The 21,495-nt window shown below is 49.9% G+C and overlaps 9 protein-coding genes, 1 non-coding gene and 1 pseudogene across 11 annotated transcripts; 5 read left to right on the top strand and 6 right to left on the bottom strand.

Moving 5' to 3' along the window:
• Positions 1–185: 185 nt before the first annotated feature.
• Positions 186–2,174, bottom strand: BABINDRAFT_165638 (uncharacterized protein; the record flags this gene model as incomplete). The annotated part of the gene is made up of 1 exon (XM_019130355.1): positions 186–2,174. One exon carries the CDS (start codon positions 2,172–2,174, stop codon positions 186–188), a length of 1,989 nt encoding a protein of 662 aa, XP_018987478.1.
• A 1,575-nt stretch (positions 2,175–3,749) lies between these two features.
• On the top strand, positions 3,750–4,711 carry BABINDRAFT_160324 (uncharacterized protein). The gene has a single exon (XM_019128168.1). The coding sequence runs from the start codon at positions 3,885–3,887 to the stop codon at positions 4,542–4,544; it is 660 nt and encodes a 219-aa protein (XP_018987477.1). The 5' UTR covers positions 3,750–3,884; the 3' UTR covers positions 4,545–4,711.
• Positions 4,712–5,217: 506 nt separating this feature from the next.
• On the top strand, positions 5,218–8,157 carry TAF145 (Taf145p; the record flags this gene model as incomplete). Its single annotated transcript, XM_019131411.1, has 1 exon — positions 5,218–8,157. A coding segment is annotated over one exon (2,940 nt), but the record flags the coding sequence as incomplete, so codon positions are not given.
• An 889-nt stretch (positions 8,158–9,046) lies between these two features.
• On the top strand, positions 9,047–10,153 carry BABINDRAFT_12186 (uncharacterized protein; the record flags this gene model as incomplete). Its single annotated transcript, XM_019126946.1, has 1 exon — positions 9,047–10,153. One exon carries the CDS (start codon positions 9,047–9,049, stop codon positions 9,965–9,967), a length of 921 nt encoding a protein of 306 aa, XP_018987475.1. The 3' UTR covers positions 9,968–10,153.
• A 380-nt stretch (positions 10,154–10,533) lies between these two features.
• On the bottom strand, positions 10,534–12,300 carry BABINDRAFT_33398 (uncharacterized protein; the record flags this gene model as incomplete). The annotated part of the gene is made up of 1 exon (XM_019131633.1): positions 10,534–12,300. The coding sequence occupies one exon, from the start codon at positions 12,298–12,300 to the stop codon at positions 10,534–10,536; it is 1,767 nt and encodes a 588-aa protein (XP_018987474.1).
• A 1,109-nt stretch (positions 12,301–13,409) lies between these two features.
• On the bottom strand, positions 13,410–14,819 carry BABINDRAFT_165633 (uncharacterized protein; the record flags this gene model as incomplete). Its single annotated transcript, XM_019130354.1, has 1 exon — positions 13,410–14,819. One exon carries the CDS (start codon positions 14,817–14,819, stop codon positions 13,410–13,412), a length of 1,410 nt encoding a protein of 469 aa, XP_018987473.1.
• Positions 14,820–15,293: 474 nt separating this feature from the next.
• On the top strand, positions 15,294–16,226 carry BABINDRAFT_165632 (nicotinate-nucleotide diphosphorylase (carboxylating); the record flags this gene model as incomplete). The annotated part of the gene is made up of 1 exon (XM_019130353.1): positions 15,294–16,226. The coding sequence occupies one exon, from the start codon at positions 15,294–15,296 to the stop codon at positions 16,224–16,226; it is 933 nt and encodes a 310-aa protein (XP_018987472.1).
• A 332-nt stretch (positions 16,227–16,558) lies between these two features.
• CHS7 (Chs7p) lies at positions 16,559–17,785 on the bottom strand (the record flags this gene model as incomplete). Its single annotated transcript, XM_019131093.1, has 3 exons — positions 17,507–17,785; positions 16,696–17,479; positions 16,559–16,658 (listed from the first exon to the last, which is right to left on the bottom strand). The coding sequence occupies exons 1-3, from the start codon at positions 17,601–17,603 to the stop codon at positions 16,559–16,561; spliced, it is 981 nt and encodes a 326-aa protein (XP_018987471.1). The 5' UTR covers positions 17,604–17,785.
• Positions 17,786–18,362: 577 nt separating this feature from the next.
• Positions 18,363–20,042, bottom strand: HAP2 (Hap2p). The gene has a single exon (XM_019128167.1). It carries the CDS (start codon positions 19,738–19,740, stop codon positions 18,799–18,801), a length of 942 nt encoding a protein of 313 aa, XP_018987470.1. The 5' UTR covers positions 19,741–20,042; the 3' UTR covers positions 18,363–18,798.
• Positions 20,043–20,411: 369 nt separating this feature from the next.
• On the top strand, positions 20,412–20,483 carry BABINDRAFT_t80 (annotated as a pseudogene). The gene has a single exon. The product of its transcript is annotated as a tRNA-OTHER (tRNA).
• A 225-nt stretch (positions 20,484–20,708) lies between these two features.
• BABINDRAFT_t79 lies at positions 20,709–20,781 on the bottom strand. The gene has a single exon. It is a non-coding gene; the product is annotated as a tRNA-Phe (tRNA).
• Positions 20,782–21,495: the final 714 nt, after the last annotated feature.

Below are 21,495 nucleotides of genomic sequence, written 5' to 3'. Positions count from 1 at the left end.
GCAACCAATACAGGGGTTCTGTACAATGTATGGACTATTCTGATCTACAATCTTTTTTATCCAAAACACGAATACTCGAAAAAATAAATTAACCAAAGAAAAAATTACACGTCCAGCAGCAGTAAAAAAGCACAAGCCATAAGAGCAATCTATGACAAGACAAGAAAACACCCAAGGATAGCGCATTAGTACGACACCGGGGGTATGGACGTACTTGTGTCATTACCGGCCTGGTTCGGCGGGACGGCGGCGGTAGGTTTCATACTGTGCCGAGAGCCAAACCCACTTGGAGTCGCCCAAGTGCCGACGCTCTGGTCACATATGCTATCGGTCACGTAGCTGACCACCTTTTCATCCATCTCGCCAAAGAGCCGGGCGGTCTCGGGCAACTGCAAGAAGAACTGGTCATTATAGTTCACATTATACCACGGCACCAAGTGCGGCTGCTCGTTGGCCTTCGAGAAATACTCCTCGTTGAGGTTATTGGTGATGGACTCATTCACCACCAGCGCAATGTACACAATCTTGTGCATCCACTTTTCGCCCAACTCGTGCACCACGTAGTTCAACTCCTTCTGGAACTGGAGTACGTCCGGGGTGACGCACTTGGTGTAGGAGAGATACGTAAACAGTACCGCGAGCGACTGGAAGAAGTAGCAGTCGCCGAAGGGACAGATCGAGCGGAAGTGCTTGTTGGAGAAGGCCGCTGCCCTAGATGACAAGATGGCCTTCACCTGGTCGATACAGTCAGCCACGAGCGGAAAGATCCGCGCCTTGGATTCCGTCTGTTTGCGCATGAATGGCTGGTGGAGCTTTGCCTGGTTGGTCAAGAGCAACACCAAGTCCGTGCGTCGGAGCCAGTCCTGGGGCTTCGCCGCTACGTACGCCTTGACGTGCAGAATTGCCTCGTCGTAGCGCGCAGATAACGCCTGGACCTTGGCATAATCCACCTCTTGCATCGAGTGGAGAAGCAACGCGTTGCTCTCCTTGCCCAACATGGTGATGTCCACGCGCCAGCGCAAGCGGTCGGACGCACCCACCTGTTTGCTATGATACGCTAGCAACTCCGCGCTGACAGGGTTGGGGCGTCCAAGCATCAGACAGAGCAAGGACTCGTAGAAATTGACGGCCCACCACACGGACATGCGCCGCGAATCGTCGGTGAAGATGTGGAGGCCCAAGGAGTAGCACGAACTGATAATGTTGAACAACGTGGCCCACGCAATCTCCAGGCGGAGCGTGTAGAAGTAAAACTCAAAGAGGAGTAACTCGGCCATGATAACGCTGACGGACAACAGCGACTTCTTCTTGAGAACGTTAAAGTCAGAGATGAGGCTGGGAATGAACTTTTCGTACTCGCGGAGCTCGTCGGCGCCGCACGGGTCTTCCAGTGCATCGCTACCGCCGCGGTTGATCGCCGTGAGCAAGATCATGAGCACCACCATGAACTCTTCGTCCGTGCGGATCAGTTGCTCCGTGACCAAGTTCATCACGTGCTGCTGGTCGAAGAAGATGGAGCAGTCAAACTGGAAGAAGCGCTGTACCAACCGGCCAATGATCTGGCGATTCTCCTGCTTGTCAAAGTGGAAATTCGGAATCAACTTCTTGAGTGACGAGATGGAGGTATTGTTCTTGGACGGCGTGTCAAAGTTGCGCACCTCCAACTTGCGGCCCCCCGCACGGAAATTGGGATTCTTCTCAAAAATGAACGCCTTCGGGCCCAATGTCGACGCAAAGTCGCTCAACATGGAAATTGCCGACGTGGGGCCGTAATACTTGCCCTGGTAACAGTTGATCGTGGGGTCGTTGACGTCGTGACTATTCTGGTCCAAGCTGTGGATCACCTTCTCCAAGTCCTTAATCTTGCGTAAGAGCACCAGCCTCTCATCACGGTCTGCTGGCCCCGACAGCATCACCTGTAACGAGTGTGGCGACGTCTTTTGGCCGGAGGAGGATGCGTACTCGCCGGTGTCCTCCGAGTCGTATTCGCCGGCGTCGCCGGAACCCTCCTCCATCACCATGTGGTCCAACCTGTCGATATCAATTCGACGGAACTTCTTGGGGTAGTCGCACATGATGTCTCGCTTGATGCACTGGTTACATGGGTTGAGCTTGTTGCATTTGATCTTCCGTCTGCGACATTCGACGCACGAGATGCGTGATACCTGAGTCATGGGGTGAGTAGAGACAGCAGTGTTTGTAGCACGGTTTGAGGCGGGGATATAGGAAGCTTCAGCGGTAAAGCTTTTGTGACCAGTGGTTCAATCAGATGACGATGTGGTTTAGATGTAGGGCCTCGGCGGAGTGTTCGGCGAACTGAGCAAAAAGGCAAGGGGGGGTTGGGAAGTTAAAGGATGTAAGCCAGGGTATATGGGTGGCAAATACTAGCAAGAAATGCGATTTAATCAGATATAAAAGCGTGGCTTTTGGGTGTCTTCAGCGGTTTCGGGCGGAAGCGAAGTGGAAAGGTCTGTTTTAGTTGGGTCCTGCAATCATCTGTGTGTAATCGGGTAAGGGCCTCGTGCCGGTTAAAAGCGTGTCGCGCACAGGAGAGCGGAAGGCGTTCGGCAAGCGTCGTAAGCTTTATTGGAGGATCGGAGTTTGTAATTTCTTTTTTCGGCAACTAAGATGATAAGTGTGCTGAAATTAACGTGTAAGTCTGTGTTGTGGGCTACTGAGAGCTATCAGTCGAGCCGTAAAGGTCTGGCATATATGCTGCTACCCGGGGTATTTACTTGTCGGAAATAAAGTATATTCAGTCGCAAAAGCTGCTGGCTATTTATCCATGCATCTTGGAAGTTCCGTAAGGCTTACAATTGGCTGCCCTGGTCGAACGCAACCAGCTAAGAACAAACTCTCATTCGCTGTGTGGGATGCATGGCAGCGTATCTGTCAGTAGCGATGGCTGACCTTTGAGTATGCTGCGGATATATCACTTGGGGGTGCCAGAGGACAGACCGAATGGTATGTAGTCATTATGAAGTATGAATCGGAAGCTGGGAGGCAGTGTCATGCACGTTAAGGACCTAAACATTTCCTAGATTCTATTGTCTACCAGCTCTCTTGCTTTTCGCGGCTTCTTCGCCGCACCGTCGAGCTAGTATTGCCCCGAAAGATCTGTCTTTCGCCGAACTTCAACATCCGTTTTCGGATCCGGGCCTACACGCAATGCAAGTTACACCCAAACCGCAACCCATTTCATCCGTACCCTTGGCTGTTCGTATCGTTAACTCTCGGGCCATACTTGAACTTTTTGGTCATCAGAGTTTACGTCAATTGTAGATTTAGGTTTTCTCTTGGCGGCTCAGCCCGGTTCAACGGCGCAGAACGGGGGAGAGATACGGAGTGTAAATAAGCATCCAACACTTCCGCACGAGAAATGAGTACGGTATTTTCCTAACAGTCCAAGTTTCAAATTATCCTTGTAGTTTGGGCCTGGCTCTTTTTTGGCTTCCCAGGTTAACTTGGTTTAAACACTCTGGTGAGCAAATCGTATGTTTTGAGCAAACCGCATTTTAGACCTCTTTGTGTAATTCCCCGCTTAACATATCCTCACTTCTGGGGAAATGAGATGTGGGGCCAGAAGTGACCTGCAGAGAACACGCATGTACCTTGGTTGGCCTTGACTTTTTTTTTTCTCAAGCCCATGTCCAATCCACTTCTTTCTCCCATCTCTTTCAATTTTATGTTTACGGACGCTACTTCTGGATTCACAAATCACTTTAAGCTCGTCATCCGCTGATTGTCCCTTTTTTTTTCTCCTTCGCCTGCAGCACTAACGGCCTCGCCAATCTTGCTAGGATCGGTTGACTCAGCTTGCCTTTGCCGACGTAGTCCCGCCAACGGCTCCTCGCCGGTTTTACCCATTTAACAGCTGTATAAACATGCTAAAAGCACAGACAGCTCGCACCACGCTTCAAAGTTTGGTGTCTCGACAGTTCTCGAGTATTTCGAAGTATGTAACTCGAGTCCCACAGTTGCTCGGTAACCCCCGACGCTGTTATCTCTCGGGAAATGCTTCCGTAGAGAAGCAGAAACAGCCTTTTCCGTTGCACTCCCTAGTGCTTCCGACGACCGATGCCCTTTCCCGGTCGATTCTTTCGTTTGTGGACCAAGGAGTACTTACGGACACCGATACTTCTGTTGAATACACACACGCAGCACTGAAGGCCGGTGCTGGCTCCAGTAGTCCGTCAAAGCTCTTGTTATTCAACGGACCGAGCCACAAAGCAGTGGTGCAGTTGCGGTCCAGGGTGATTGATGAGCTCCGTAACTACAGAAAGAACAAACTAATATTTACGTTTTCTGAGACCGAAGCCCCGCTTCTCCAGAAAAAGGTAGACGCACTTCGACTGCAAGCCCCGTACAAACATGTCTTTGTTGAATGGCACCAGGATGCGGGCAAGGGGCCCGGCCAGGTGAGCGTTTATGCCCCTTCAAGGGACGTGGCGGATCTGCTTGGGGTAAAGATCCGCATGGCGTTAGAAGCAGCCAGGGTGGCTGTTAAGGATAAGTCTTGTTTGCTCGAGAACTTCGAAGTCTGATGTTGTTGTTATTGATTGCATCCCAGAAGAAAGAAAATCATTGCCCCGCTGGGGTAAGCAGGTGTTGTCAAACTGCCCGCAGGTATGATGGGCATATGGTACAGGGTCTAATCTACGTCTACCAGCAGTGGTGATCTTATAAATAGTGAAATTCACGATTATACATAGTTAAAGAGTAAGGATCATAGCTCATTGTATAAAACAGTCGGCCTCCCAGATCGGGTCCGCATTACGTAGCAAAGAGCGATAAACACAAGGCTAAAGCATAGGTACACTATGGTGGCTCAACTCAAACCACAGTCGTGCCTTTACCACTACCCAACCCATACTATAAAAACAGTGCCCATCGACCAATGATTTTTGCACCATAACTTGCCCCCTTCGATATCTCGGATTTATTATTTCAAAATTAATTTACTGGATAACAAATATAACCGGTTCGATAACATTCAATCCCGATAGGTGGGGTTCTGTTCACATTTAATACCTTCGATCGAAACGCGCTCACCTGCATTTTTCGCAGCGTCAGGCATTTAACAACAAAATTTGCCATTCCAGACACCCATACCCACAACCACACACCATGGCTGACGACAACGCAGCGCTCAATTCGGTGCTCAACGACGGCCTTGGGTCGTTCAATGTGGACAAAATCATTAAAGACATTAGCGGGACGAAGCACGCGGCAGATGCCATTGACTTCGAAGACGAGGACGAACTCGCGGACGACGAGGAACCAGAGGCCAGAGCCGCTGACGACGGGGAGAAGGAATCCGAGGATGACGAGGATGATTTCTTTGCGGATTTAGCGGCCGAAGCGGCGGTGGATGAAGAGCCAAAGGAGGGTGCCGTTCCAGACCAAGGCGACCTTTTTGGCGGCGCCATCGCCGATGAAGCCGGTTTGGGCAGCTTGGAGTTAGATACCTTTACAGAGAAGAAAGGACCGAAGGATCTGGAAGCAACGGATAAGAAGGCTATGGAGATGGAACTCCGCGCGCGTAAACAGGCAATCCAAGAACTGTTGGAGCGCAAGGCGCGCCACAAAACACTGGTGTTGCTCAAGTTCTTTTATCCCACATTCAAAAAGAACACGATTTTGCGAATGTCGGACTACTTTGGACCAAAACCCGTGAAGTACGCGTTCCAGCAGCCTAAACGGCCCGCGCGGCCGCTCATCCCGACCAAGCTCACGCTCGAGTTGGACGTGGACCACCGCCGGCTCTTCAAGGGATCTGCGCCGCACATTGCAAAGCAGCTTCACCAAGCGGCGATGTCCGCGCTCTCGGCGCCTGCGCCACGTGTAGTTACGGTAGCACACGAGACCGCGCGCACAGACCCCACACCTGCGCGCAAGAAGCGTACGGAGGCGTTCCCCAACGACTTGACGTTGAGTGTGACCGACTGGGACGATGACAAGATTATCAATGCGGATGAATCGATTGTCTCCGGCGAGCAATCTAATGAACCACCGAGCAAGAAGATCAAGCTTCATAGCGTAAACGATTGGGAGGATGAAGAAGATATGATCTTTGACGGGAATTTGAGTCTCACCAACCTACAATTGCGCTTGGACCTCAACGACCCACACTTGTTGTTCCATAGTCTCGGGGCCGCAAAGACTAAAGATCCGAACCTGTTCCAGAGAGACAAGGCTGACACCTTTGCCAAGGCCGCAATCCCCTCCACAGACAAACATCTCGCACACAAATTCGATGTCTCCAATGACCGCGCGTATGAGCTGCTCAAGGAAAACTACCAGAAAAAGATCCGCGCGACACTCGGAAACCTCTCGCTCGACCACGCGGTGCCGGCGTTGCGCCTCCAATCGCCGTACTACCAGGTCCGCTTGGACAAAAAGAAGATGCGCCACTTCCACAGACCCAAATTTGCGGTGCGCCCAGGAACGGTTATGCTCTTCCACCGGCTTCGGCTACGCAAGCGCAAGAAGGACAAGGGGCGGGAAACGAAGGAGCTCTTTGCACGCACGGGCGACTTGACGCTTGGGGACAATGCGAACGTGTTTTTGATGGAGTATTCCGAGGAGTTTCCGCTCCTGTTGTCAAAGTTCGGTATGGGCTCCAAGGTGATCAACTACTACCGCAAGACCGGTGCCGATGACACCTCCAGACCGAAACTCCCCGTCGGGGAGACCCATGTATTGGGCAACGCCGACCGCTCGCCGTTCTGGAACTTTGGGTTTGTCGAGCCCGGAAACGTCGTTCCGACCTTGTATAACCGGATGACCCGCGCGCCGGTGTTCAAACAAGACGTGCTGCCGTCGGATTTCATGCTCATCCGCTCACTGGGCTGCGGCTCCTCCCAGCGCTACTACCTCCGCAATATTCCCCACTTGTTTGCGGTCGGACAGACGTTACCCCTGGTGGAGATTCCCAGTCCGCATTCGCGTAGGGTGACCACGTCTGCGAAACACCGCTTGAAGATGGTGGTGTTCCGCGTGCTCAACCAGTCGGAGGGCAACCGTCTCTTGGTGAAGGACATTCTGACGCACTTTCCCGACCAGAACGATATGCAGAACCGGCAACGGTTGAAGGAGTTCATGGAGTACCAGAGGGCAGGGGTGGACCAGGGCTACTGGAAGATCAAGGGCACCGATAATAACAACGTTCCGTCGGAGGATGAGATCCGGACGTTGATGACGCCTGAGGATGTGGTGTTACTTGAATACATGCAGGTGGGTCAGCAGCGGTTGGAGGACTCGGGGTACTACTCCAAGGTGGATCTTCTGTCGGAAGAGCCGAAGGAGAAGGAAAAGGAGGAGGAGTCGCTTGAGGAGCAGTTGGCCACATGGAACACCACTAGAAACTTCATCAACGCGACGCAGGGTAAGGCGATGCTCCAGCTCCACGGCGACGGGGATCCGTCCAGAATTGGGGTTGCTTTCTCCTTCCTCAAGACGTCGATGAAGGGTGGCTTTAAATCATTGGAAGACATCACCGAGGATCCGGGAACGCCCAAGAAGGAGAAGAAGGAAAAGAAGGAGCGGAAGGAGAGGAAGGAGAAGAAGGAAAAAGATGATAAAAACAGACTTCCCGGACACAGCTATAATGTGGCGTCGCAGCAGAAGGCGTATGATGAAGAGATCGCGCGCACGTGGTACTCCCAGCAGCATAGTTTGTCGATTAATAACGAGAAAGAACTCGACGAGCAGTACGCACAGTTCCCCGAGGTGAGCGATGAGGAAGAGGAGGCGCCACGGGAGGAAGAGGAGCTGACTGACCAGAAAATCTTGCGTATTAGTCGGCGGGTGAAGGACGAAAACGGCGTCATTCAACGTGTAACAGAGACCGTTCGCGATCCAAGAATCATCAAGGCGTATGTTAAGCGCAGAAAGATGTTGGATGAGAAAAAATTGGCGGACACGGCCGTGGAGGATATCAAGCCGACAAATGATGCGGAGATCAACGAAAAGCAGAAGAAGCGGTTGCTCGAGGAGATTGCCAAGTTGGAAAAGGCCAAGGCCAAGGCTGCGAAGCGGTCGAAGAAGCCGGAGAACCCGAACAAGGGGATCGGGAAGGGGAGAAATACGCAACGAAAGTGCGCAACGTGCGGGGCCACAGGGCACATCAAGACGAACAAGTCGTGTCCGTTGTATGATAAGCGAGATGAGATCAAGGCTGCCAAGGATGCGGGCAGGGCTTCCGGTTCCGGTGTTTGTATTGCCAACGGTAGATGCGCCGCCGGGGTCCATCCTCCCAATAGTGATTCCAGAGGCAAAGCCGAAGGAACCATAGATGTAACAGGAGCCATTGTGAACGTCGCGTGTGGGAATCTGAGACTGGTGGGAAAGTCTAGAAATATTATGAAGTTAACGATTTTAAAAGCACGTAGACCGTTGTTGAGGTGGGCTTACAGCGATATCTAATATCGCAGCCCAATGGTATCAGGTTTGTTTTATAGTATTCCGCAGTTGACTGGCATGCTTACGTCTCACGCACATAAACATGGGATGTGGTCATATAAAGGTGGTTTTAGAGACATAATACTGCACGATTAGAACCAGGGTAGCTTTACAATATCCACTGTATTATAGACATTATGTTTAGGGGAATGCCAAACACATTGGAGATAGTGGGAGAAGACTAGCTTGTGTCATTCAAATCCTTCTCCGTTGACTGGAGATCGCTCTTTCGGCCTATCTCTGGTATTTGGCTTCTCTTACTAAGGATATAAAACTAATGGGTTTAGGTCTTTACCTCATTCTTACCAGTGTAGCGCTTACTTGTATTATAATTACCTATCACCCAGGCTGGGTTATGCAATAAAGCTAAAAGTCAGATTACCTATTGTGCTTAATTGTTCGTAAACATACCGAGTAGCTTACACTACAAATTTTAAGCATGCACCCCCGATTGCCCGAAAGTAGTTCCACAACCAGACGCGTCGCCTATTTTTCACCCACTCAAATACTCAAGCCCACCAACACAAACCCACCAACTCAAACCCACCAACACAATAACCCATCAACCACACACCCATTCACCATGGCAACTAACTTTAAAATTCAAAACTTGTCAAAAAGCAACCTCACGTCGCGCACACAGACACCCGAATTCCGCCCGACTAGCGAGACCCACTGGGTGCGCGACTGGAACTATCCCGCCAAGCCGGCAGCAAAGCACAGCTCCCAATTCCCAGGCAGCGTGCCGCCTACGGAATTCTACCCTTTTCAGATCAAATCCTGGATCCGCAGCGACTCCCCCGTTCCTTTGAACTTTGACAGCCCGCTCGACGACACGTTCGACTTGTCCCAGTACCGGTACGGTTCTGTGGTGGAAGACACCGCCGAGAAGACGGCTGGCGACGGTTTGTCTGCTGCGGATATCAGAGGCGCCGTTGGCGGAAGTAACACTATTTTCTCGAGCTCCACAGATGCACAAGAGGGACAAAAGGTGGAGCCAGAGCCAATTGTGGTTGAAGCGCTGAGTGCTGTCACTGAGGTACCAGATGTGGCCACGGCTGAGCAGAAGGAAGAGGCTATGGATGTGGATTTGCCTGCATCTGAAACAGTCGTAGAGGCTGATGTGGCCCACGAAACCCAAGAGGCACAGACTTTATTTGCTGAACCAACTATCCAGGAACCGGTTGAGGCGACGGCAGAGCCAGTTGCAGAGTCGATTGCGGAATCGAGTGCTAGTCCAATTGTTGTACCGGCTGCGGAGCTAACTGTTGATCCGATTGTGGAGCCAACTTCCGAACCAATTATCCAAGAGCCTTTCGAGGCGGAGCAAACTACTGAGCCTGTTATTGAGCTGGCCGAGCCGACTGAACCAGTTGATGAGTCGGTTTCTGGGCCATCGAATGCTCAACTTGAAGGCGTGAAATCTGAAACCGCAGACATTCCTATCGCTCCAGTCGTGTTCACGCCACAAGCTGATGTGGATGGTGATGTCAAAATGGAGTAAGTGTTAGTGTGTTATAGGGGGTTATCAATAATTATGTTAGAGGGTCTGAGTGTTTTGTAAAGAATAAACATTCATTTTGTGGTTTTTCAATGTGCATCATTTGGTACAATCTGGTATGAATCATCTCCGTAGGTTGTATCGGTATCCATATTCTGTTACTAACATCGGTTAATGCGAATGTACCCGTTTGAATTTGGCTTGAACTGCGTAAAGCGACTGTTACGACTCCTAGAACTTGTAAAACGAAATATCCTTTCAAAAATCTAATAAAAGCAAACATGCGCAGTTGGTACATTCCAGGGGAATGTCGAAATCATCATTAGCGGTCACTTCGGGACCACGCCATCCATTAAATAAAACAGTTTGTGCTTAAAATCTATTGCTAAACCCCCTTGTGTTAACACCTGCAATCACTGGTTATATTCCACTTGCTATATATGGCTTTCTCAATACGTTTTTCATTCGTCCTCTTGAACATGTTTATTTCTCCTTTGGAACATCTATTTCTCTTTTGGAACATCCATTTCTCTTTGTACGCCCATTTCTTTTCTTGTGTATACCCATTTTTATTCCCCAATCACAACTTCATCGATGCTCAAACTCGATCCGGCCTTGTTATCCATCAACATAGTAAGCGAAGATTCTCTGGAGTCTACCGGCGACGGCGAGCTCTCAGGCAGCGATCCGTCACTTTTCATGGTCATAAAAAATACTGCGTCTCTGGCGGTTTCGGTCGCACGCTTTAACGCTTCCAAGTGCTGCTGGTTCCAGACATCCTTGACCTCGTCCCAGCGCTTGGGCTCGTTCTCCCGCTGAAAGTCGCGCTTCTGGTTCTGGATCCGCACCAAGTCCGTCACGTCACCGTTCCCCGAACAGATGAGCAACGCGGTGTCGTTCGGCAAGCTGGCGTAGAGTGCGCTCAAACGGGCGTCCAAAGCCGCAATCTTCTCATGAAAAAGATCTTTGTCAAAGGCAACGCCTTCCGGAGAGTTGCTGGCATACTCAATATCACGGAGCTTCCCCAAGACAAAGTCATACTTCTCGATGTTGGCAAGCAACTCGGACACCAACTCATCGTCACAGGCGACTCTGACGCGGGTTTCAGCGCTAGTGGGCGCGCCGGCACGAACACTGGAGCCGTCCAAGACCAAGCTGCGATTCGGGCGCTTTTTATCTGAATGCAACTTCTTGAACAACGAGATATCGCTGACATTGCGTCCAAACGCGTCACCGCTGACCAACTTCAACTTTACAAGGTCCATGCACGCCTGGGAATCCTCCACCGACGAGTGCCCGTGTATGCCGTTGTTCTGGATCTCGCGGTTCAAATACTTTGACGCGAGATGCTTAAGGGACGCCTTAGCCGGCGGCCCCCGCACGTGCTCGTACACGATAGACGTGTCGATGATTCTCGGATGCGTCACCTTCAACACGTTCAAATCGCTCTCCAACGAGTGACCGATGAGCACGTCATCCGCGGAAATGGTCCTGAGCAAGAGCTGTTGGACATCGGCCAACGTGGTGGTGACGTTGGCCAAAATCGCTTCTGAAATCCCCGAGTACCGGGTGAGATAGTCCACAATCGGCTCCGCGGGCTTGACGTACTCGTCAATGAGCACCTTGTCGTTAAAGTCGACAAGCGAAATTCGCGTCAACACCTTCCCGGACGCGGAAAGGCACATTTCACAGTCGAGTGCAAAGGTATGAGAGCCCTCATGGAAGAACTTTACCGTTTCGACCCAACCATGAGCTTTGGGGCCCTCGGGGCCCATCTCCGAATGAATCGGATACTCATTGGCGGTCATCTGGCCATGGGTCATGAGCAAATCAGGCAACACCAAGCGCTTGGTAGACGCCGGATCCCTCTTCAACTTGTCCTTTTCCTTCTTTGTGAGCGGGACGTTCGTCAATGCGTGCATGCTGGAGAAGAGCGTCTCCTTGCTGCCCGGCGCAACCACGGGCCAGACGGTGTCGAAGGTGGCGCGAAAAAACGGCATGTCCTCACGCGGCTCGCACGGCGGCGCGACGCGCTGAGGGCTGACGGTCTTGACAAAGTCCGTATGGCCAAAGTGGCGCGGCTGCAAGCCCGGAACGAACAAAAAAACCACGTGTTGGATCTGCGCGCGGTTGGTGACGGTGCACCAAGTGGGCGGTGGGATGTTCAGGTACGACTCGCAGAGCATGTGAAGGATGAGGTCGCGCAAGTCGCTGACCGAGATCTTTTTTCTGGCATAGTTGGGATCGTATTTGATCGTGGGCGGTACCAAGAATTTTTTCTTGCGCGTGGCGCTGAGCGATTGTACAGACGAGCGTCTTCTCTTGGGTTTGGTCATAGCTTCAGAGGCAGTTTCGGGGCCTCCAGGAGCCGAAGCTCCATGTGGAACGGGAGACCTGGCTGAACCGTTCATTGTAGTGATTGACCTGGTGGAGGTGGGGGGGTTGGCAACCGTTTCTCTTTTTAGCGCTTTCTCGGCCTTGATGTTTCTGAGATACGACGCGATTTCGCGGCGGTCTGTGTCGGGCTGGGAAAGGCTGAGTCTGGCGACCTGCGTATGGACGTCCTGCTCGGTAGACGTGCCTTTCGAGGATAGACACGAGTTGTCGACATTGGACATGGCGGCAAGTTTTGGTGGTACGCTTCAACGGCAAAGCTGGGCGTCAAGCTTGATTTTTTTCCGAAAAAGAAAACGTGAGTATACCGGACACGCGTATGACAATGTGCTGAAAGGATTGGTAAAGAATTGGTAAAGAATTGGTGAAGGATTGGCAAAGAATTGGCAAAGGATTGGTGAAGGATTTAGTGATATCCGGGGAATGACTCCGGAGTAAGATAATAATGTAGATTGGGAGGTTGGACCCCTGTAAGCCATTGTGTCCTGACTATCTCTCGATCACGTTCGCGTCCAAAACAGGCAGCATCGCGTTTTGCCGCATTTGGTTGGGCATAAACACCTGATTATAAATATCGATGCTCTAGAAAAAAAAAGTTTTTGACTTTGTAGGTGTGTTATTGGTTGCGATCAAGGTGCTGGCTTATTGCCTACGTTATGTATCGATATCTACCCTATACGAGGTAAGGAGGCTGTTTGGGGTCTGCGGCTCTCAAGCGTTTGGAGTTTTTCCTCCGGAGTGGGTGTGGTGTATAATTTTAGTACCTCTAGCTAAGAAGTCAGAGGCATGTATGTGATATTTTTATGCATTTATTGCTTCAAGATCGTCACCTGTATGATATCTCTCAGGATACCGATGGCTTTCGACGGGAGAATTGAAAAAGTAGCTGCATCACCTTGGCAAGTGGTTAATGCTTTATCAGATCTTGGTGACTTTTCGGAAAGCAATAAACGAGGTTTCTATTGTCTCTCGATCAAATCTAGGGGGAGAGCGAGTCTCCACCTGCCACCATTGAAAGTGCCACAAGTCTCTCTGGCAACACGCTAAACATTTAAATCTCGCTGTTGGTGACCAACTTGTCAAAGTAGCCCGCCGCCAACTCCTTGTCGCTCTTCGAATGCTCATCTGGTGTGCTGGTAAACCCGGCTACCCGGCGCTCCGAAATTTCTCGTAATATATCGTGTTCGTCGGTCTCGGTTATGTCGCTGGCGGGTAAGAAATCGGCAGCGGAACTCTGTGCCATGAGCGAGAGCTTGTGTAAGAAGCTCTGGTATTGTTCCTGGTTGCTCTGCTGAACTTGGTTGTCGGGAACCGTTTCGATTGGCAGTGTCGCCATGTCAGTCAGCCCTGGAACAAATCCGGCATATGCTTCTGAAAGACTGTTTGCCTCACCCCGGGTTACCATATCCACCCATAACCGCGACGCTTCGCTGGTCTCACCGATCATCTGGTCGAGCTGAGGGCTTTCCAGGACGGCAATGCCCATTTTTCGGAGTGAGTCCCAGCCGACGGGAATGATCAATTCCAGCTCGCTCAAGACCGGCTCTGGCTTGCTAACCGCCTGGATCTCACGGAAAGTCAGACTCACTCCTAGTAAATGATGCATCAAAGCGTTGAATTGGGTCACATTCCGGGCCAAGGTTGGCTGCGAGTGCAAGTAGCAAAGAGATCCACCTACCGCAAGGGAGGCGATTCGCAACACGATCTGAATATACTCGACAATAGTGGAGCTCCACACGCGCTCCACACGCTCAGTGTCCTCGGCATTAACCGCCACAAGGAGCATATTGCACGGAAACAGCGCGGTGCGGCGTCCCTGGTTATCAGAGTCGGCAGCTTCCAGGAGCTTCATGTCCCGCAAGTCTTTTGAAAGGTACATATCGACGCTATCGCTGAAAAAAATGTCCATTTCCTGCTTTCTGGCACGAAGGGAAACGTCATTATGCTCCGCAAAAATCGGTGCCACAACCCCATGGATGCTCTGGCGGAGGTCTTGTAAGAAGGATTGTGGATTCAGGGCCCAATCTAGAAGCGGAACCACCAACAAATCCCGGACCTTCCCACAACACACCTCTCGTAGCATGGCAGCAATGTTGCTTGGTGACCGTGTGATTGAACGCTGATCCACCGCGTATACGTCCAAGTGAAGCATAAGTTCGAGCGCGGTTTTTGATTGGTAGTTTGGAGTACTGGAAAGAAAGTACTGGATGTAGTGGTACGACACCCCGAGCTCGTTGTAGAAACCCGGGTGTTTCACCTTTACCGAGGCCTCGGTATTGGCTCTCTCGGAGATATGGAGCTTGCACAAGTAGTTGTCCACAAACAAGGCCTGGGCGCTTTCATCGCCCCCTAGAAGGAACAATGTCTTTTTGGTCGAGGATCGCGTTGGAGAAGCCTCATCCGTGGAGTCCAATAGCGACTGCCAGATGCTCTTTTCTTTGGGCGTTGGTTCTGACAGCATCGTCGAATTTTATAGATAAAGTGCTAGAAGGGCTGGAGATCTGCCCAACTTTGTATACAAACGATACAGCCGTGCATTTCCATCTATCCGGTATATAAAGATTGTTGGTATCCTTCCTAGCCTTTGCGGGTCGTGCGTGTGTCATTTATTCCACACTAGGTTAGATCTCAGGGATGTGACATCGATCTGCTATAGGTCCATCATTCAGACTCCTTGTTACAACTCTATTTCCCATGGTATAGTCGAATGCCGAAACATAACCAAACAGCCAGGTTCAATCCTCCCATACAGACCTCCCACCTCGCTTTTCTTGTCGATAAACCCGGGGTACCCGGGGTGCATGCCGCATCGTAACACGTGACTCCCGGAGGTGTGCGGCAGGCTGGACGTTAGTAGCCCCCTCCCAGTGAAAAGTTTCGCTGAGATCCCCCCACACTTCCTCTAACCATTTCACAACCAAACAATTGTTCCGCAATGTCCAGCACCCAGTCCCGCATCAACCACGTCATCCAGGCCGCCAACCTCCTCCCGGTAAATGGCAGATGGGCCACACAGGTTCATGAATGGTTACAGGAGGACGTGCCGTCCTTTGATTACGGCGGATACGTCGTGGGAGATGCCGTCAAGAGCGCCACCTTGCTCATGAAAAGCAGCGAGTGCATTCTCTCTGGGGTTCCGTTTGCGGCAGAGGTTTTCAGATTGTGCGGCTTGGAGGTTGAGTGGTTGTTCACCGAGGGTGAATACTTGACCACCGCGAACAGCGACGTGAAGAAGTTGGCTGTGGCCAGAGTCACCGGACCGGTGAAGAACTTGTTGATTGCCGAGAGAACCGCGTTGAACATCTTGTCACGTTCGAGTGGAATTGCGACCCAGTCTTACAAGACCCTTTCCAAGGCCCGCTCTCTCGAACACAACTACCAGGGCATCATCGCCGGGACCCGCAAAACCACCCCGGGTTTCCGCATCTTGGAAAAGTATTCCATGCTTGTCGGGGGTGTTGACCAGCACCGCTACGACTTGTCGAGTATGATCATGTTGAAGGATAACCACATCTGGGCCTGTGACGGGCGGATTGCCCATGCGATCTCCAAAGCCCGCGAAGTCGGTGGCTTCGCCGTGAAGATCGAGATCGAGGTTTCCAACGAGGCTGACGCCGAGGAGGCGATTGAGAACGGTGCTGACATCATCATGTTGGATAACTTCTCCACCGAAGAGTTGAAGCAGGTTGGGAAGAGATTGAAGACCAAGTATGAACAGTCAGGGCTTAACTTCTTGTTGGAGTGCTCCGGTGGCTTGAACATTAACAACTTGGGCGACTATTTGAGTAACGATATTGATATCTACTCCACGTCGTCCATCCATCAGGGCACCGGTGTCATTGATTTTTCCTTAAAGGTCGACCATTAGACGGGAATGAGTAACGTATTTTGAATTTATGTAGAAAATGGAGAAAGAGGATTTTGCGGGGCGGGCAGTATCCAGTTCTTTTGGGAAAACCGATATATCGTGGGCTGATGGCTTACTAAGTATTTTATTTGATAACAGGCGTACGGTTAATTCTCAATATTTATTCCTTGTAACCCTACATATCACTCTTGAGGGTATATAAAACTTGGCACTAAAGCAAATGCCTGGTTTAGTTCCAGCCCTCCTTCTGGGTCTAGTTATGTTGGATCCAGGGCCCCGGCTAGCGCAGGATGCCCTAGAAACTCAGTGCCGTGACGCATATTAGCAAGAGGCTATCGGGGCGGGGTCCCCATAGACAACTCAGCGTTGTTCGTAGCCGTTGTAAGACTTTTCGTCCGGAACATCAAAGAACTGGGAGGCGGTTCGGGAGTTCTGGCCACCGTATATGCCACCGGCCAAACTGGTGTACTGCGGGTTTTTCACGGGAGAGACGGAGAACTCGGTGTCTTCACTGGTGATAACGTCCCAGAACTTGTAGATCATCATGACGGCAAACAAGTTACAGGTGGTGCCGAAAAACAAGGCGTCAATGTAGTGGTCGACCTTTTCACAAATGGTCTTGTTGAAAACGTAGACAAGCACCTGGCCGGCAATGAGAAAGAACGCGGCCAAGCCGATGGCGCCGAGCGCCCACAAGTTGCCCAAACTAAACACAGCCAAACAGATCTGGCAGATGAGGTAGATGAAGATGAAGACAGCGTTCAAAACGTACATCACAATAAACAACCCCATGGTGTGGGATCTGTTCACGGTGGTGCCCGCAAAATGGTTGAAGGTGACGACCGCCATGATGAAGTTGAGCGCAAAGATCCCGAAGGAGGAGATCCACATCAGCCACATAGAGCGCTTGGTACCATCCTCCCACAACTGAAAGCCGAGAAAGCCGGAAAACATGAGCGACCAGCAGCAAGAGCCCGCAAAGCCGATTTGCGCCGCCGCAAAATACAAGAACGTGGTGGAACCGGGTGCCGCAACACCGCAATCCACGATCAACGACGTTAGGGTTAAGGCGATGTAGGAGTAGAAGAAGAACAACATCTCGTTCCGCGCGATCGCCGTATACTTGGCCCGCACATTGAAGATAATGATGAGCAAGACGATGATGGCGCCGAAGTGGATGAACGCGTTCCCGATCTGGAAAATGATCGTGTTGGCCAAGTCGACGTTTCTGGCGTAGCACATCGGCAAAATGCCTGAATCAGAAAACGGCAACGTGACGCCCTGCGTCATATTGTTGTACCTGGCCGAATTGGCAATCACCGCACAGAGCGGGAGGGCTGCGTTGTTGCAGATGTCGTAAAAGTCGCCAAACGCCATGGTGTGCAAATAAATCGAGGTTTACTAGGATATGGCCTCTTGGCTTAGTTCAGGTGTACACTGAATGTATCACGGGTAAATTTGGACCTGGCAATATAGTTACTGAACGGGGAAGGAATATATCCAAATGTTGCTAGTAGGTTTATACTAAACTGTAATCGACAAGATGTATTGGGTGTTGTGATGGACCAAATCGGATCTGGGAGAAAAGGAAATTTTTCGTTCACTGTTCTGCGGAATCGCGAGTTATTTTTAGGTTGTGTAGTATGTTGAAGGATGCAGGATTATAATTGCCTAATACGGTAACTGATGTTAGTCCGATATGAAAGTTGGAGAGCCCCAGGGGGGAAAGATATATTTGTTAGAAAATTTTAGAGATTTAAGAGGTTTTAGAGGTTTAAGAGGTCTAAGAGGTTTAAGAGGTTTAAGAGGTTTAAGAGGTTTAAGAGGTTTTTAATTGAGCAATGTTTATGTTTAGTATATACATTATTCAATTGTTGGGGGCCATGCTAATGTATACACCTATTTCATGCATAGCCCAATATGCGCCACAGATGTTGGATAGCAGAAGAGGGATGATCACGTTTGATGTGTTATAAAGCCGAACCAATCCCACCGATATTTGAGGTTGGAAGGTGAAGAACGTGTCGAGAAATAGCTTATAGTTGTGTTTGTCATGCGATATTTTGGTCTCTATATTTTATGGTTAGAGGCACGGCTGGGAATTTACGGTGGATGTGTATAGTAGGAAGGCGCAAATCCAATCCCTGCATTTCAATGAAACTGGTTAGCCAAATATTCATTTTTTGAGGCCATTTTTTCTTTAATTCATCAGCGGCCAACGTGGTTGGGTGAAAATACACAGGCTATAAACGATAGATTCTAGCTATACCCAACACCTTTGAAGTTCAGTCTGGACGGGCCACTTACAGTGTTGGATTTTGTTTTTATTCATTACTCAGTGAGTGGAAAAGCGGAAAATATTACAAAAGGATCGTCAAGGGATATAAAAAGAGTCAGAAAACATTAGATCATGAAAGGAAAAGAGCGGTAAGAAAACGGAAATTTTGGATAGGTTTTGAAAACTTCAAGACTTTGGAGGATGGGATCGCCGCGAGGATATGTACAACGGTACTACTTCTAGGCCTCAACCTAGCGGTAGCAAAACACGGCGAGATGTATAAACGTCGGCCTGCTACGCCAAATCCTGGGTCAAGGCGGTCTGCTGGTTCATCCGCAACTTCTGCGCCTCCTCTTCTTGCTTGATGAGCGTCTCAACGTCAAAGTCCACATCCAAATCCTTTGGTGGAACGGCGCTGGCACCCTGCAACAAGTCTAAGCCATCCATTGCGGCAAGCGGAGTACCCTCGGTCGTGGTGGTGGTGTCGGAGACCGCGACGTTGGCATCGTCCGAGGAACTGCTCTCGGGAAGCAGCTCAGACACCAACACCGTCGCCACCACAGGGTTCATCTCGGTCTCGGGTTTCTTGTGCTTAACCTCCGGAATCCCGTTCTCCTGCAATACCTGGGCGATCAAATCCGCATCTTCGGGTTTGTCCTTCGCCGGTACCTTGGGCTTCTGACCGAATTGCTGTTGGTGCTGCTGGTGCTGTTCACTCAACTCCTTCAACTTCTCCAACTTGTCGCGCTCAGCAATCTCCGCTGCGGTCAAGAAGCGGCCGCCCTGGCCACGAGGTCTTCTCATCGCGTGCTTGTGTCTGGACTCGTGTAAGTACGGCTTTCTACAGCGGGCAATCTTTAAATTCTCCTCCAACTTTGCGCGCGCGATCCGTCTCTTGAGGATGCGGTGATACTGCTTCGCGTTCACGTAGAACGGCTGCTCCACGGGCGCGCTCGGGAGCGATATCGGCGTGTTGTTTGGGCTGTATATGACGGCTGCAGGCGCCATGGTGGACGTAGGGCCGGTTTCGGGCATCTTAGGAGACGAGGGGTTTGTGTTGGTGAACGGTGAGTTGGTGCTACTTGCGCGGGAGTGGGGTGTGGCCGCGGTGCTGGTTCTGTTAGAGGCGTCCAAAAGGTTTTTTTTATAGTAAGCGGGAGCCAGATGCGTCTCCAAATACTTAATCAACTGGTCGGGGTCGTGCTGGGAAGGGTCAAGAGGGACGTCTAAGGTCATACTCTAAAGCATGAGATACGTGAGGGGCTCAACGTGAATGTAAATAAAAGCTGGAAATCCCGCGTTTGAAAATCAGGGGATATCGGATTCAAATCGTTGTTGATACAGGGAATGTAGGGCAAGCTCAAGACGGAACTTCAGAGGGTGAATGTTGGAGAAACGTCGGGGTGAATGTTGGATGGAGTATGGCAGCGTCTTATTTGCCGAGGGTACACTTCCAAGTTGGTGGTAAAGTTGGACACTGTTCTCGACAATCCTTTTCTTTTTCGCCAGATTTTCCCTGCCACGCCGGGTAGGTTTTCCTCCAAACAGGACACAGAATTTGGGGGTCGAAAATGAAAAAGTTTCTGACTCCGAATTAGGGAGATAATGGCCTGCACCGAAGTCGGCTTCGCATTCCGGCTTCGTGTTCGGGCTTCTCGTTCCGGCTTCTCATTTGGGCTATTAACCTTGGCGGTATCATTGGGTTTAGGGAAGACTGACCGGTAAAAGCCTCTCTGGATTCAAGTCCCAGGAGTATGTAGGTATAGACCAGATACGGCAAAGTGGAGGGGTGTTGCTGTTCGGTCAAACATGGCAGCAACTCTGTACATTATTATCGCTGTATAGCGAATAGTGGGTGCTACCCATCGGAGTCGGGTGAGTACTGTGTTTATTTTTGTTATTAATCATCCGATATAGTGTAACAGCTAGCACAGTTCGCTTTCACCGAGCCAACCCGGGTTAGGCTCCCGGTATCAGAGTTAATTTTTATCTTACAATGGATTTTATGGAAGATCCTAACATCTAAAGTTCTCATCAAGAATTTTTTTTTTTTTTTTTTTTTTTTTTTTTGAGTTTACTCCTGCTCCTATGAAAATCATGCAGAACCCCAAAGCAAAGAAATAAGTGATTCGAGCATATAACGGTCATATGAGTCCCAATCAGGTGGATAAGAACAAAGAGGTATTATAATTTGCAAAAACATATGCGATTTCTGTGGATCGAACACAGGACCTTTAGATCTTCAGTCTAACGCTCTCCCAACTGAGCTAAAGCCGCCGCTGGATGGAAAAAGAACGGCGTAATGTGTGATTCTCGTTCCTAGGTATTACAAACCAACCAGGATAGAAGCATGTAATATTAACTATTATTAATATAGTATAAGTCTTTTCCCGTACATGCTAAGATAAAAAGTGCTCGATTTTAATATTATACATTGTATTTATTATAAATTATTTACATATATATATTATCGCAATTTTTGTATAAATTACAATTTCCAATGGTGCTAAAATATTAAACATTCTCCAGATTTATATAACTCATTCCAATCTTAACATAAACTACAGATAAACTCATCCCTCAATACAAAAATATCAACCTGTAATAGCTGCGATACCTATGAAACTTTATATTTATTCTTGTTTAACATATATACCATGACTAAAGCCCTTGTGCTAAATAAAAATCCCCGTTGATATTTGCCGGAGAGCCAACGCTTAAATGATTTCCGCCATTCTTGAGAATTGGCTGGCAAAGGTAAATCCCATGTATAATTTACACGTGGTGTTTCTTGGTAACAACTCGTAATGATCTATGATCAGCGGTGTCGACATACCATATACGGACATAATATCAAAGGGTAAGTAACCAGGAAGGGAAACTCCAACACTCAAGACCAAACGTAAACGAAAAATATAGATAGCCTAAACGACAAAATCACCTTTTTAGCCGGTCTAAATCCTGACATCCGTATGCGTTATCGCCAAGACT

The sequence above is a fragment of the Babjeviella inositovora genome (genome assembly GCF_001661335.1).
Source record: "Babjeviella inositovora NRRL Y-12698 unplaced genomic scaffold BABINscaffold_2, whole genome shotgun sequence".
NCBI lineage: Eukaryota > Fungi > Ascomycota > Pichiomycetes > Serinales > Babjeviella > Babjeviella inositovora.
This window is presented reverse-complemented; position numbering and strand designations above follow the sequence as displayed.

Bases quoted from the DNA above. Each gene is read 5' to 3' on its own strand.
- BABINDRAFT_160324 (XM_019128168.1), top strand. From the start codon at position 3,885: ATGCTAAAAGCACAGACAGCTCGCACCACGCTTCAAAGTTTGGTGTCT.
- HAP2 (XM_019128167.1), bottom strand. From the start codon at position 19,740: ATGACCTTAGACGTCCCTCTTGACCCTTCCCAGCACGACCCCGACCAG.